Source organism: Helianthus annuus, chromosome 1 (genome assembly GCF_002127325.2).
Source record: "Helianthus annuus cultivar XRQ/B chromosome 1, HanXRQr2.0-SUNRISE, whole genome shotgun sequence".
Taxonomy (NCBI): Eukaryota; Viridiplantae; Streptophyta; class Magnoliopsida; order Asterales; family Asteraceae; genus Helianthus; species Helianthus annuus.
Window position 1 is genome coordinate 98,530,566 of NC_035433.2, and position 16,092 is coordinate 98,546,657.

At 34.2% G+C, this 16,092-nt stretch overlaps 2 protein-coding genes across 9 annotated transcripts; both read left to right on the top strand.

Moving 5' to 3' along the window:
- The first annotated feature begins 1,209 nt into the window (after nucleotides 1-1,209).
- On the top strand, nucleotides 1,210-4,768 carry LOC110872154 (MADS-box transcription factor 23). The gene is made up of 7 exons (XM_022120943.2): nucleotides 1,210-1,753; nucleotides 2,908-2,977; nucleotides 3,125-3,189; nucleotides 3,321-3,420; nucleotides 3,490-3,573; nucleotides 3,667-3,851; nucleotides 4,485-4,768. The coding sequence occupies exons 1-7, from the start codon at nucleotides 1,572-1,574 to the stop codon at nucleotides 4,582-4,584; spliced, it is 786 nt and encodes a 261-aa protein (XP_021976635.1). The 5' UTR covers nucleotides 1,210-1,571; the 3' UTR covers nucleotides 4,585-4,768.
- Nucleotides 4,769-8,478: 3,710 nt separating this feature from the next.
- LOC110872158 (K(+) efflux antiporter 2, chloroplastic-like) lies at nucleotides 8,479-14,804 on the top strand. 8 transcript variants are annotated; one of them, XM_035989845.1, is made up of 11 exons: nucleotides 8,479-9,091; nucleotides 9,917-10,216; nucleotides 10,347-10,518; nucleotides 10,720-10,871; nucleotides 10,996-11,118; nucleotides 11,466-11,763; nucleotides 12,149-12,205; nucleotides 12,306-12,380; nucleotides 13,518-13,716; nucleotides 13,823-13,913; nucleotides 14,303-14,804. In XM_035989845.1, exons 4-9 carry the CDS (start codon nucleotides 10,822-10,824, stop codon nucleotides 13,599-13,601), a joined length of 687 nt encoding a protein of 228 aa, XP_035845738.1. In that variant the 5' UTR covers nucleotides 8,479-9,091; nucleotides 9,917-10,216; nucleotides 10,347-10,518; nucleotides 10,720-10,821; the 3' UTR covers nucleotides 13,602-13,716; nucleotides 13,823-13,913; nucleotides 14,303-14,804. The 8 variants fall into 8 exon arrangements, with proteins under 8 accessions (XP_035845738.1, XP_035845739.1, XP_035845732.1 ...); XM_035989846.1 differs by lacking the exon at nucleotides 13,823-13,913; XM_035989839.1 differs by lacking the exons at nucleotides 13,823-13,913; nucleotides 14,303-14,804 and adding an exon at nucleotides 12,456-12,658 and having other exon boundaries at nucleotides 10,338-10,518; nucleotides 13,518-13,653.
- Nucleotides 14,805-16,092: the final 1,288 nt, after the last annotated feature.

The window sequence follows — 16,092 nt, forward strand, 5'->3', positions numbered from 1 at the left end:
ATGATGGAATTCTTAAAAATATTTGATGTAAACAAAGCAAACATTATAAGTTCGGTTTATCTTGTTGTGGTAATGTCTATTTACTCGTCTTTACAAGGTGTGCCAATACTTCGAACCATACTGCTTATTAACTTGTCATTTTAGCTGATAATACTCGTTCGAGTTTTGCCCTTTACCATTATGAAACTCATAGTGTAACTCTCTCTTGTTTAGATGTCTTGGCATTCATTGTACTAGTTAGAAATCGAAACTTGCCACTTCTATAGCCAAGATCTTACTTGTCATTTTTTGTAAGGGTCATGAAGCAAACACCCCTCCAACCTCGATCACATGTCTTGTGTTATTTTAGAATAATTATGATTGGTGATGGACCTCTATGCACACCTTCTAATTGGTAGAGGTGATTGAATCATGTTGGTGAGGTTTGTATTGGGATATATATTATTTTATTTTATATTTATGCAAATAGCTTTTGTAAAAGATCAACATCAAAATATAACAAATCCGTTTTATATTATAACTTTATAACTTGGCTAAAATTCGAGAATAATACAAACCCCCTATATTTCGCTTTGTAACTAACTATCACTTATATATTACTTTTTAAATATGTCATCTTCTTCTTTTTACTCTCTTTTACAATACTTTCTAACACTACAATTATAATGCTCATCTTTTAATTAGTTATCACCTAAATTTAATAAATAACAGATAATCCTCAACAAATTTAAATTTCAAACTCATTTCCCTTCTAGCGTAGTAACCATACCAAGGGTTTACATCATCATTATCTTTATAACATATAAATATAAATTTAAATTTAAATGTCAGTCCTAAAACCGGCATGATATTAAATATTGCGATTGTAAAACAGTCACAAATATAGAAAAAAAAAACATAAATTCGAATAAATTTTTTTAACACCTGTGGCAAGATTCTAAAAAAATATTTAAAACTAAAATCAAAATTTATTTCTTTAGAACAATAATAACAATACCAAAACAAAATAATATTTCCTATTATGACCCAAATGTTTAATTTAGGCTTTAATTCACCAAAACTCCCCTTTCCAATTCCACCCCACTTTCCCAAACCATATAAAAAGCATTAATTGCACAAAAACTTAATAAAAAAAATATTTTAAAAAAATATACACATAGAGTGGGTCCCACCTCAGAAAAACCCCCCAATGTAGCAAAAAGAAAAAGAGTCATGCAGGCAATAGACTCTCATCTTATTTGCCATGCAAGCTTGCCGTTTCCATATCTCTTCGCCATTTGTGGAAAACGCCTCTTTATCTTCCCCTCTTTCCCCACTCTCCCCATATTTAGCAACTTACCCCATTCTCCCAACAGGGGTTTTCACCTCTTTTTCTATTTTTTTTTCTCATATAAATACCAAAAATTTCTAATCTTTTGTGAAAAAGATCCGAACTTGGCTTCTGGGTTTTGTTTCTTGATCGATTTGGCCATCTGGGTCTTGTTTCTTTTTTGATTTGGGGATCCGGGTTGTGTTTCTTGATCAGTTTTGTGATCTGGGTTGTGGGTGTTTTTTGATTTTGTTAGTTAAAGATGGGTAGGGGAAAAATTGAGATCAAGAAAATTGAGAATGTGAGTACTAGACAGGTGACTTTTTCCAAGAGGCGTGCTGGGTTGTTGAAGAAAGCTCATGAACTCTCTGTGTTGTGTGATGCTGAAGTTGGGATTATTGTGTTTTCGAATACCGGTCGGCTTTACGAGTTTTCGAGTTCGAGGTATGGTTGGAACTGGAAGCTTGCTGCATGTGTTTCTTGATTTGATTTTAAGTAGTTGATGTTGGTTTTGGGGTTTGGGGGTTGGTGGTTGATTTTGACTTTTGTTGACTTTTTGTTGACCTTTGTTTGTTGGATCTTTTAATGATGTTTGATTTGGGGGTTTTTGATGGTTCAGTTTAAGTATTTAGTTTTGAAGATTTGATTCTTGGTTTATGATTCTGTTTAGCTGCATGTGGTTTGATTCATCAATTGTGGTAAACATTCATGTGCATTCTTGATGACAACTTAAGACTTGTGCAGATTGAGTTTCATATCATGTTTTTTTTTAATTAGTTTTGAAAATTTATTAGGTTTTTTTTTATTGATTTTTAGAAACGTCTGATGAAAATTGGGAATTTTCTAAAATGTTGATAATGGTGGCATATGAATATAAGCTATAAGTTATAACCACTATTTTTTGACTGCGGGTGCTTGATTTCGAGCTGGTTACAGTTGATTTAAATGGTTATATCTTGCTGGCATGATTAAATTAGTTTTTGTTTCGGTGAAGTCATTATTAGTTATAGGTTCCTATCTATATTCCGCCTAATTGATTAGTTTTTATCTCGTTATGTACATGTTTGTGCACATTTGCTGTTTTGTCCGTAAGTATCGTACTTAAGGATTTTGGATTAGCAATGCCTGCATTCAGTAGCTGTTTCTGTAACCACTGAATTCGCCTTTAGGCCGGTGGGTCTGGCATGGCGCCACCCCGTCACATCACCCTTCATAGCGTCCCCGGGGCGCCATCCTCCACACCATCGATTTCAAAGGGGAGGGCGCCATCCATGTCCACCTAATTTCAACCAATAAAATCTTTTTTTTTTTAAATTTTGTTTAATAGGGGGCTTTATACTACACCATGCAAGTTAAAGGGAGGGGCTTTAAAGCCCCCCATATGACGTGGCTCTTAAATGGATCTGACGTGGCGTGATAAAGCCCCTAGGGGCTTTATACCACACCCTCCAGCCTTAGCTTTTACATGTCAATGAGATTTTTGTTTATGGGCGAATGTACAAGATTATTATAAGTTATCATTAGTTTTTTTTTACGTGTCAATGAGATTTTCGTTTAAGGGCGAATGTACAAGATTATTATAATCGTAATCTTTGCAGCATGAGGGGAATTATCGATCGCTACGATAGGGCGACTGAACCATCGACATCACTAATCCAAGCTGAGATGGTACACAATCTTATATTCCCTTGTATATCTTTAGGCAATGGCTAATCTCTAGTTTTTACTCACTATATTCATTAACTAATTTTATTTTCTTTTTTATTAAGATTACAACCTCTCTACTCGTTCATGCTTATCTTTGTTTGTTCGTAGAGTCAAGAACAAGCCGAGCTAGAACACTTGAGAAATGAAGTAACGAGGCTCAGAAATGAAAACTCGTAAGTACTGATTTCTTTCTCAAATTCTGAGGATTATTCATAATTCTTATTATTTTTTTTACTGTTATGTTATGCAATGCAGTCTTTGGGTATATGTGATTTTTGTTATGGTTTTTGTGTTTATGGTGTAGGCGGCTTATGGGCAACAACCTTGGCGGTGCAAGCGTTCAGCAACTGCACCAACTAGAGAAACAACTAACTGATGGCTTAGTTTTAATCAAAGAAAAGAAGGTTTAGATCTATCTTTAATTAATGGAAATTTAATAAATTTTTAGTTGATAATGTGAATCCTGTGTTCAGGATGCTATGCTGTTTGAGGAGATTGAACGTTCAAATCGCAAGGAACGAGAACTTGCATATGAAAACGATGTTCTTCGAGGAGAGGTAATCGCGTTACAGCATCAGATTCTGTTAAGTGTTTTTTTTTTTTTTTTTAATGTTTGTTTAATCTTTAACAATGTGAAGTGTATGCTGCAGATGGAAAACTTAAAGCGCTTCATACCGTTGACTCGACAACCTGGTCAACTTGGTTTCGTAGAGTACACTCCTCCTGCTGTTCCAACTAGCAGTGCTGCCCACTCGAAGCATGACCGGGTTAGCCCGGATACCGTATGCTACTATGGATCCGATAACACCGATTCAGAAACAGCACTTCAGTTGAGGTATGCAAAACTGGAAGTGGGTCAAACCAAGCCTTGGTCAAAACTAGTAACCAAGCTTGGGTCGATTTGGGTTGAACTAATGCACTTTTTGTTTAAATTTTTTGATTTACTAACATTTACAAAATTATCTTTTGATTTGTTTGACCAATTTACCCATTTCTTCGGCTAATAGTTCATTTTACATTCGAAAAAAATAATTTTGATTTACTAACATTTACAAAATTATTTTTTTCGATGATGTATGCCCTCTATCAAACCTATTGTTACGTTTGACCTTTGTTTGACCATTTGACCCGTTTCTTTTTTAGCTAATGTTTCTCATCATTTCAATAAAAATATAATTTTGTCAATAGTGCAGGTAACTTATCACAACTTATAATTTTTTCAATTAAAAAGGATTTTTTTGTTGACATGCAATTTATCACAACTTTTATTTGTTTGACCCGTTTCCGTGGTATTTTTTTATATTAATATATAACTTTTTCGATGATGTATGCACACTTTATCACAACTTTTGATTCGTTTGACCAATTGACCCGTTTCTTTTTTAGCTATTTTTTTTGTTTGTTTAGTACAAATAAAACATAAATCAAATCGACCCATTTACATAATACTTTTGTCTTTGATGTATAGGCTACCTTGCGGTGACCATTCGAGAAAGAAGGAGGCAACGGTGTTGCCAAAGAGGGATACTAATTCAAGTAGTTGTGGAAGTGATGAGATGGAACAATGATCATTAGACCTTTTGGGGATTGATGGATTCATGTTGGAAGCTTTGTCAAGAGCAGGATTTCTTTCATTATCATTCTGACATTCATTTTTGAACCATATGAACCATATTTGAACAAGGTTTTTGATGGACTATGTTTAGTTTTCAATTTTATCGTTTGTTTAAAAGGCTTTTAGTTAGTGAATTATATTTGGTTCGTGTTTTGAAGATTCACGTGGAGTTCAGATTATGTCAAAAAGGCGTGTTTTATGGAAAAAGTATAACGCGCTTGGGTCGCCCAACGCATTAAATTTTGTTAAATAAAAGAATAAAGGCTTTAAGTCCATTATAGTTTAAAAGCCCCTTAACCTTAAAAGGCTTCGAAAATTTTAATATTTATAGATCAAAATTTGGGCTAGAAGCCTTTATAAAGACATTTTCTTTAGATCAGTTTCTTCTAAGTTGGGAACATTTTATTGAGCAAATTGTATCACAAAAAAGTTTATTTCAACTAAAAATACGTATATGGATGTAAATTAATGTATACATTTGTTTAGCTCCACTAACAAAAACTATAAATTGGTTGTTTTGATAAAAAAAAAATTGTGAAAAAGACTTAGCTTCTAGATATTAAGCAGTATGTACATTGAGGTGATGTTCGAATACAAAAAGAAGTTATATAATTTAGAAGATAAATTTAGGTTTTTAAAGTGTAGTTTGTGATAATCTAAAAGATAATTTTAGGTTTTTAAAGTATAGTTTGTGAAATATGATCATCAATAATATTAATATAGGATATTAGAAAAGTATTCAAATAGTATGATTTAGATTTTTTTTAAGTTTTGAATTCGTTGGTTTGACTCTATCCGATTAATATTGTCGAATGGATTTTCTCACAAGAGTTGTTATCTGTAAGAGTTAATTTAAATCTAATTAATTTTTGACTTCATTAAAATCAAACCTCCAACCCAAACGGACAAAAGACCAAACAACAAAACAACCCCCGACCCAAACGGGCAAAGGGTCAACAAACTACAATATATACAATGGATATTGACACCAATCCGCCCATTTGAGATTATTACAAGAAAATCTATTTTTAACCCAAACAAACCCTCTAGATTTTATCTCCCTTATGATATCCTGCGCACTACACTTTTCTGTTTAAAAACCACCTCATTCTTTTCTTTCCAAATGCACCAACAAGAGATAATAGTCAATCCGTAAATAATTTTTTTCCGCCTTCTTGCCACTTTTAATGTACTTGTGGATGTCTAATATATCTTTGAACTCAAAAAAGGAAAATCGGCGGAATGTTGCACCAATTACTAAAAGCCGACCACACCCGGAAAGCCACCGAGCAAGCAGTGAACAAATGTTCCACCGACTCCTCGAAATCGTCGCAACATGGACACATCATCGATTTAATGTTTATATTCCTTCTTCTTAAATTATCTCTCGTGGGGAGCCTATTAAGGTTGCCTCTCCATGCCATGATATTACATTTAAATGATTGAGGCAAAACCATTCAAATGACCAAATCACAAGGATGAAAATGAAAGTTTACTAAAATATATACATATATAATTAATATTAAAAAATAGTATAAACAAAAATATATTAAAAAGGTCCTTGGAATTAAAAATAGAGTAATGACATAAATGGTTCTTTTAAATTGGAATGGTATTTTAGTCATTTTACTGAAATTTAGTAAATTTCCGTTTTGCTCCCCATGGTTCGTTCATTTTAATGGTTTTGCTCCAATCCTTTAAAAATAGCCATTTTACTCCCTGATGTTTCGGTTTTGTCGCGAGTTTGCTCCACGGCTCTAACTAAGTTACAATTTTTAGTTAAAGTAAGGGTATTTAGTAAATTTATATATAAGTATTTAATTTTTATTCTATTATCAACTCCAAAAATCTATTCCTTTATTGAAAATGAAAAAAGAAACATAAGGGCATGTAATTATAATATGTTTTCTATTACTGATTTGACAGTACTATAACGCGAAAACAAACGAGCAGAGCTTTGCTTCAAAGTTGCTCCAAAAGTTACAAATGACAAAGGCTCAACACATATATAAAGCACTGGCTTCGTACGAAACCTGATGTTGTGCCTTCGTACGAAGCTACTGGCTTCGTACGAAGCTACCTCAGCTTCATAACACGCTCTCTTCTATTCAGTACCAGTCTCGTATCATCTGTTTCAGCTACGATACTTGATTGACGTAAGCGATAGACATATGCACTCACACCTTGCATCGCTCCCATCTAACCCACCATTACCACCATCCATCCACCATAACTCAACCACCGACACTATCTACCCTCTGCCGTCGCTGCCTCCTTTTCTCGTACAAACTCAACCACCGCCTCACCAACCACCTGCCACTAACACACCGCCCAACCACCGCCTCACCATCACACCGCCCGACCCACCACCATCATCACAACCGCTACCATCATCACATCGCCCGACCACCACCACCATCACACAGCCGACATCTTCCCTAATACCTAAACCAACCGCCTCCGTAATCACTCCCACCTCTGGCTGCCACAACAAGCATAAATCTGAAACATAAATAAAAAAAATCCCTTTTTCCCCAAATCGCATCCCTTTGTCCCCAATGCCCATCTTCGTAAAACAGAAGGCCGAAACCAACAACAAATTGTTCACCATTTCACTTTCAAAATCATCACAATCAACTGAGGGTTAGGGTTTACTATCAGTTTAATCTCACGATGGATCGTAACGAAGAGAAAGATCAATAGATGCTCAATAGGTTCATCACCATTAAAGCCGAAGATCTGAGATCTGAATAAGGTAGGTTGGTGGTGCTTGAACCGCAGTTTGGATCTGAGCAAAACAGGTGGGGGCAGGTGGGTTGGGCAGGGTTGTGCACGGTGGTGGTGATGTGGTGACGGTTGGTGGTGCACGGTGGTGGTGAGGTGGTGACGGTTGGTGGTGGTGGAGAAGATGGAGAATGCAGAGAGAGTGTAGAGAGAAGAGAGAGGGCAAAGAGAGAGAGAAGAAACATTGCAGGGTTCTGTTATACATATAATATAATCTTTGTTTGTAATTTTACTAAAATACCCATAGTTTTATACTTGAAGTTACCTAAATACCCTTTAAGCTAACAAATATTTTAGATGTAGTTAATGCCATGGAGCAAAATGAAAAAAAAAAAAAAAAACATAGTAAACTATTGGAGTAAAATGACTATTTTTAAAGAATTAAGACAAAACCATTAAAACTACCAAACCACAGGGAGCAAAACGGAAAAAAAAATGAAAAAAAAAAAAAAACATAGTAAACTATTGGAGTAAAATGACTATTTTTAAAGAATTAAGACAAAACCATTAAAACTACCAAACCACAGGGAGCAAAACGGAAGTTTACTCTAAAAATTAACTAAGTTTGGTGTTCGTACCCAAAGGTGTTACAAAATTGAAACCATGAAACCTGAACCTGTTAAAAAAAGTTAATACCCAAACACGAAACTAGCTATAAACCATTGGGTCCATCTGTGTAATTGACTCAATGTTTTAAATCGTTGTATACATTCATTGCTTTTAAAACGAAAATACAAACCTCAATGCTCTTACTAATTTATTGTTTTTAAGGGGTTAGTGAAAATTTAAAAATGACTTACAAGTCTGAAATTTTAGTGTTCAAAACCAGATGGTTGGAGTAAAATGCACGCATAGTCCCTGTGGTTTTGCAAAATAACACCTATAGTCCCTAACTTTTGAAAATTACATCGGTGCTCCCTGTGGTTTGACAGTTTGTTACTCGGATAGTCCCTGGAGTGGATGACGGTTAGTTTTCTCCGTTAAGTGGATGTGAAATGACAAATTTACCCTTTATCTTCTCCACTTAATATAAAAGCAAAACAACTCCACCCCAACCCCACCCACTCCCCACCTTTCTCTCTGTTTTCCCCCAGAGATTAAAGTTACCGGAGTCGTGTTCCGTCAGTCGCCGTGTTTCTCTTCCGCCGCCGCTGCTGACGTGACCAGCTCCCGCCACCCGGATCTCACTAAACCAAAGCATCCACATATAACACTCCACCAGTTGGGTGTTTGTGAACATTAAATTTAACCTAAATCTAAGCTGTTTTGGAATTTTAAAAGCTTGCCACCCAAGTGATGAACAGTGACCCAACGCAAAAAGCTCTCTTGTTCGGTATTTTGGTAGGAAACGTGAAATCGTGTTTCCTATTACAATCACATGAACTTGGACCTCAAATTGAACTGTATTACAACATATAATTATTGAATATCATCGAATGGGGAAATCAAATCTTCAAGATCGGAATTTCTCATCTAATGGTGAATCAAAGATGTCGGTTCAGTATTTGATATAAGTAAAGCACCCCTTGCACCTCTTCGACCGTTTACAATCTGAATCGCACCTTAAAATCATTCCGGGTTCTGCTCTGCAAGTCTCACCGGAAAACCTGCAACCTCACCGGAAGTTGGAACTCGCAAAACCTCATTCTATATCTCTTCTGCTTCATATAAGAAAGGTATAATATGCACCCACTTATTCGTTCCTTATTTCTGAACAAAACCCCTACTATAATTTGTGAAACTGGAACTAGTGTTTTCTTTGAACGCCCCGGTGACGTTAATCTGGGGGAAATAGAGAGAAAGGTGGGGGTGGGTGGGGTTGGGGTTGGGGTTGGGGTTGGGTTGTTGTGTTTTTATAGAGTGGAGAAGATGGAGGGTAAATTTGTCATTTCACATCCACTTAACGGAGAAAACTAACCGTCATTCACTCCAGGGACTATCTGAGTAACAAACTGTCAAACCACAGGGAGCACCGGTGCAATTTCCAAAAGTTGGGGACTACAGGTGTTATTTTGAAAAACCACAGGGACTATCCGTGCATTTTACTCAGATGGTTGAGTATTTAATCAAAGCGTATATGTTGAGATTTCAAGACTCTAAAACATGTTAGAAGACTCCTTCTTATAGAGGATTCTTTTAGGAAGATCTCAATTCAACTTCTTATGTTGCTTAATTTTTTATGCTTGTTGATGGAATTTAAGTGGATTTAGGTTAGGTTATGGACTTATTGCTGTGTTTAAGTTCGCTGATTTTGTTTTGTGTGATTCGAATACCTGATTTTGTGTTTAGTTTAATTGAATTGGATGATTGTTGATGTAATCAATGTTTAAGCGAACTTAGATTAGGTTATTGTTCTTTTAATGAACAGCAAAGTGCCATAAAGCCATCAGTAAAGTAATTGTTCTGTCTTTGTTGCATTTACAAACAACTGTGCTTGCTCATTCCATCTAAAAATTCTTATTCTTAGCAATACTCTTGTCATGTTTTTTGGCAATGTGCAGCAAGAGTATATACATGGAATTAGTGCCTGGAATTTCAACATTGAGGATTTGAAGAATCAGGCTGCCGTTATATGTTTTTTTGTTGTTCGAATTATCGAGTCTTTTAGAAAATGTCTGTGGTGTTACACATTGTTAATTTATTTCCTTTGATGACAGATCTAGGACTACGATGAAATATCAAACGCAGAAGATCTGAACGAAACTTCAAAGAAACAAAACAGACTCGATGATGTTGGTTTACCAGCAGATAGGTCTTCCACTGAGGTGTCTGATCATTCAGATTCCGGATCGCACATCAAGGTATTATCTTGGTCAAATTTATGTTGACTTTTCTTGCCTTCAGAGTTCAGATTCTGCATCTGGATTAGTTTGAGGGTTTTAAATTTAATTTATCATAAATTGCGTAAATATCAATCTTTAGTCGTCTCAGGATGCAACCGATGAAATTCCCAATTTAGAGAGTTCATTTGCGGAACTGATTTAAACAGTAATATACTGAATTACAAGACAATGAAGTCAAATTTAAACATTAATGATTTGTCGTATCTGATTTAGAACGACTCAGAAGGCCTTGTGAAACAAATAGGTGATGATCCTTTCAGGTACCAATACTCTTATTTCATCTGATATATGATACTAAACTTCATAAGATATAATGATTCAGAGATGCAATCTTAAGTTCCCTTTTAATGGTGTAGTGGGTTCGTGTTGAATGTATAAAGGCTGACTATTTTCACATTGTTTGACAAAATACTAAATATTGTTTGCTTTTGTTTTTATTCTTGATGTTTTGTACGCTACAGGTGTTGTGGACTGATGTGGAGCTCAATTTCGTGGTAGATAGAATTACAATCAACAGACACGGATCGGCTTTACTTTTAGAAGCATCGAATGGGTTATGTGTTATGTACCTATATGAGCGTTCTTCATCAAAAGATAGTGCTGTGATACACAGGTAGTAAAATACAGAGTTTTTAATCTAAATTGTTTCCGTTATACAAGTTTTAGGAAGTTACCTTTTTATTTGTGTGACAACATTGCAATGGTTTTGAAATCATTTTTGTTCTATTGATCTGCAGGACAGTATTAGTTGGCTCAGATCTCTACCTCAACACGAACGATGCCATACGGACTCTAAAAGTATCATGGCATCCTTATGGTGATACTCATCTTGGAATTCTATATTCGGATTCGGTTTTCAGGTCTACACTCTAAACCAGCATTTTGCTTCAGTTTTCAGGTCTCACTGATATTTTCATTTAACTGTAATTTATGACCATTATTGTAGGCTTTATGATATGTCCTCAGCTATTGAGCAACCAGAGCAAGAGTATTATGTACTCATTTTATATCTGAACCAAAGTTCAATTAGAAATGCTCAAATAAGAGAAAGTTGACGAGAGAGTATGCATGTGTATGGGAGAATTAGATTAACCAACCAAAAGAGAAAAGAAAGGGATATTGTTATCTTACGATGAGTAGTTTAAAGGTTTTACCACTTTTGAAGTATATATGTTCAAAGTTGACATCTAATTGTTTATAATATCAGTGACCGAGTAGCAGTTGGACGTGCACTTGACCTTCCTGTATATTTTGGGGATGCTGGTAGTCGAGAGGTGAAGTTAATTTCTATACATACAACTGAAAACCACATGATGTGGAATCACTCGGTGTTGCATAAGATTGGGGCGGAAAGAGCTTGTGCTGCAGCAATCACTCTAGATACACCTGGTGCAAATTATAGAACTGTTTGGGCTCTCAGCAAGTATTTCCCAAACGTAAAGACTTTTGTACGCGCTCATGATGTTGATCATGGACTCAATCTGGAGAAGGCTGGTGTAGCAGCGGTATGATCTCTTACTATGTTACTTTTATTCATGCCCCTGTATGTCAAATGGATAACATAAATTAAAATTCGCTAGAAAGTAAACAGGTCAATCGGTTGAACGGGCTGAAAGTCATCCGTAGTGTATTCAAATGTAGAAAAACCTCCTGAATGGTTTTTTTTAAAAGATTAAGAGTACTCATGTAATATCAAGGTTTTCGTAATCATATTTATTTATTTTAAATTTTAGAAATGGATAAAGAAAGTGTTTGTGTGCTAACCAAATTTAATCCGAACCTTTTGATCCACACATAATAATGTCATGCTTTCTACCTTTAACAAACTCCGTATCTTTCTTTCTTTAATAATTTTGCATCGTATTCACCTTGAGTAAAAAAACAATGCAGGTTGTGCCTGAGACATTAGAACCCAGTCTACAGTTAGCATCTGTTGTTCTTGCACACGTAAGTGATATCCTTTTTCATGTTGTTCACTTCGTTTAATAGCAGATAGCGAATTGCAAATAAGTCTTTTGATTTTTCGTATCCTACTTTTGTTTGATAGGCTAAATTACCAATGTCGGAGATAGCAGCCACAATCAACGAGTTCAGATCCTGTCACCTTTCAGAACTAACTGAGGTATACACTCTTCACAGCTTCGTTAAATATTTTAATTAATGTGTTCAACCCACACATAAACGTTGCATTTTGCAGTTGTGTGAAACTAGCGGTAGCTCTCTAGGGTACGGGTTTTCTTGCATCGTAGTCAAACCTAAAAGTCAGCCTTCAGAGTCTACAGATGACAACCAAGTCAGTGAAGGAACACTTGCATCATAAAAGATGCTAAAAACTAAATAAATCTAAGAAGACCCAAAATTGGTAGGGTAATATGTTGCCCCCAGATACAAAATATACAGGTAAAGATTTTAGGATGCATGATGCGACTTTTTATTTTGACCTTTTGAGAAGACCAGCCCAGATTTTTAAGGTTGACTCTGCTTTCCTTTCAATCTTTAAACGGTTTATAACAATTTGACGGCTCTTTTGTGGGATCAATCTTTCTGAAAAACAAAGTCACATATGAAAATGATACTTAATTGAAATTTTGGTTACTTAAGTTTTCCTACTTTTTCTGAAAAACGAAGTCACATATGAAAATGATACTTAATTGAAATTTTGGTTATAAAACTGTTAGAAAATAAAACAGTGTTTGAAACCACTGTTAGGTTAAAACAGTTTTTTGAAACCAGTTTTGAAACCACTATTGGGTTAACAGATGGATGAAAACAAATGTTTGAAACAACTGTTGGGTGGCATTTGGGTTAAAACAGATGCTAGAAAATAAAACAGTGTTTGAAACCACTGTTGGGTTAAAACAGTGATTTGAAACTACTGTTGGGTCAACAGATGGATGAAAACAGATGTTTGAAACCACTATTGGGTTACAACAGTGTTTTGTGGAGAAAACAGTGGTTGAAACTACTGTTGGGTTAAAATGGTGGTTTGAAACCACTGTTGGGTTGTTATAGAAATTTGTTTTGTCTTTCTGAAATCTGATATAAGATGTTTACTTGCACATGTCAATTGTCATGTGATTTTGTTTTGGAAAGAGGATGAAGATTGTTTTTTTGGTGGTTTCAAAATTGATCGGTGTACTGTGAGATTTCTGGATTTTGTAGTTGTTTCTCTATTAATTTGTTTTCTTGAAATAACTAAAACTTGATCAATATTGTTTGGCTTTGATTGTATTAAAAAAATTTAATGATTTGGTTTCAGCCATTGCTCTGTGATCCAAACCCAAACTCGCCAGCGAACTCAGAAGTAGCACGGTTAACAACAACAAGCTCCTCAATTGGCTAATCAATCATCGGCATCTTCATCGGCGGCTCACACAGTTACATCAGAGGAAGATGAGATTCTGAAAAGAAACACTGATTGCGTTTACTTTCTTGCTTCACCCTTAACTTGCAAAAAGGTAACTTTTTATTTGTAACTGTTTAGGTAAATTTTAGTGTTGATTAGAGAGAATTGTTGTATAACTGAAATGTCAATGGATTTGACTGGTAACGGTTTGTAATTAGGTGCAGAACTGATTGAGATGTATACACACAAACTGATAAGATACCAAAGAGGATCTAAACCGATTCGTTTAGTAACTGAAAACCATACAAAGTAAGTACTTATTTTGAACACAACTCTATTTTCCTTAAAGTTTATATCGAAATGACAAAAACGAAAGATAATTTGGCGGTTATTGATGAGCTACTCCTGTAGTGTGATCTTTTTGATACCGATCATGTTGTCTATGAAATTGAAGAGGTAGTTTTATGATGTTTTTGTTGTGAAGTTTATGTGAATTTTAGTGTTTTGTAACTGGAATGACTTTGCTTTAAAAGATAAAAATCTTAATCTGAAAGACGGTTATGAAAAATTCTATTTTGCGTTTTAGTCTTGTTGTTTCAGTTGCGAAATCAAACAACGTTTGTGATGAAATATTTGTATCTTTTCTTCTTACTAATATTGTAACTACTAACTGCTGACATTTTCTTTACATGGATAAGGGAAGTAATTGGGAGAATTTGATGAATGGTATGAAGAATGTGGTCAAACGAGTTGGTCTGAAGAATTTAAAGACTGATGTTTGAGCTGTTGATTTAGAAAGGTAAAAAATTGAAGTCAAAATTGCATTGAAGGTTAGAATTCAATTTGGATTTGAAGCCAGGTGGAGTTAGACTATGGGAAATTGGTTAAGCTTATGATTTCTACAACCTCACAGTTCAAATTGAAGCAACCTCGCAGATTCTGTCAGTTTACAATTGGTACAATACGGTTCAATCGTCATTTGATCAACAATTATAAGTTTTTTTTATTACCATTAACGTTGATCTGAATAAATATGACTTCTGAATTATAACTAAAATAGTTTACATGAACTTGAAATGAGGTAGAAATTTGTTATTGTTGCTTTGATTGCATGTTCTGAAGCAACATTCAAGAATGTATATATCATTCATATTTACATTCAATAGTTGTTTTAAGGTTGATTATGATTTTGCCGTCGCTTCTCTGTTATCAAAAGTTTTTCATTACTCTTAAAACTATTGTATATAGGTTTTAAATCTTACATCGAGATACCTTACTTCTCATTTTCTTTAAACCTCAACATTCGTGATTTAATAAAATGTGGTATGGATGGTTTTCTAAACAACACCCGTGTTTGCACACGGGTTTTACTACTAGTTAATTAATATAATATAAGTATGAGAGAGATAGGAATATCAAAAGGTAGATTCCTCCAATCGATGACACGTGTCACAATTTGATTTTTTTTTATTATATAGTAGGGATTTTTACATATTTCCCCTCCTAAGAGGGCTTATTACATATTTCTCCAGCCCCTAAAATTTAATTACATATGTCCTCTTCATAAAGAAGCCTTATTACATATTTCCTCAATCCCTAGATTTAATTAAATATTTCACCTTCTTAAACTCCATATATTATATATTTTTCCATTTCATTAAAAACACTCTTATAGAATTACTAATTTAACCTTAATGGGTTTATTAACTGACCAACTACATATTTCCTATTTCTAATAAAAATATAAAATTAATTATATATTTCCCAAATTTCTTTAATTTTTTAATCAGTTACATATTTTTCTCAATTTATTTATTAAATCAACAATGAGTATAACCATTCTAGTTTGAATAATTTAAGCCCATTCTAGTTTGGTTGATGGTTACACTTAGATTTTGGGTAAAAAAAACAATTGTCACTGTATATTTAAGATAAGAAGGGCAAACAATAAATTATATATTATATGCAAAAGAATTTAACAAAAAATTTCAAACCTAAGATTTTTCATTTATAGAGAACAAAAGAATCAGACTACCTGGAACATAAAATGAAACACAAAATGAAAAGTACAAAATGATAAAAAGAAAAATGAAAATGTTTATGGTAATTGATTCAAAAAAATACATAAATAAATAAATTTGGAAAATATGTAATTTATTCAAAAATTAAAGAAATTCGGGAAATATATAATTCATTTTTATTAGAATACGAAATATGTAATTAGTCATTTAATAAACTTATTGAGGGTAAAATAGTAATTCTTTAAGAGTATTTAATGAAATGGACAAATATATAATATATGAGGTTTAGGAAGATGAAATATGTAATTAAATTTAGGGATTGTGGAAATATATGTGGGATGGATGTGAATGCTATAAGGGGAAATATGTAATTAAATTTAGGGATTGGGAAATATGTTTTTTTTTAAAGAAAATTTCATTAAAACCGGCTGGCCACGCCAAAAAACGCAGGCCCAAACCGCACCAAC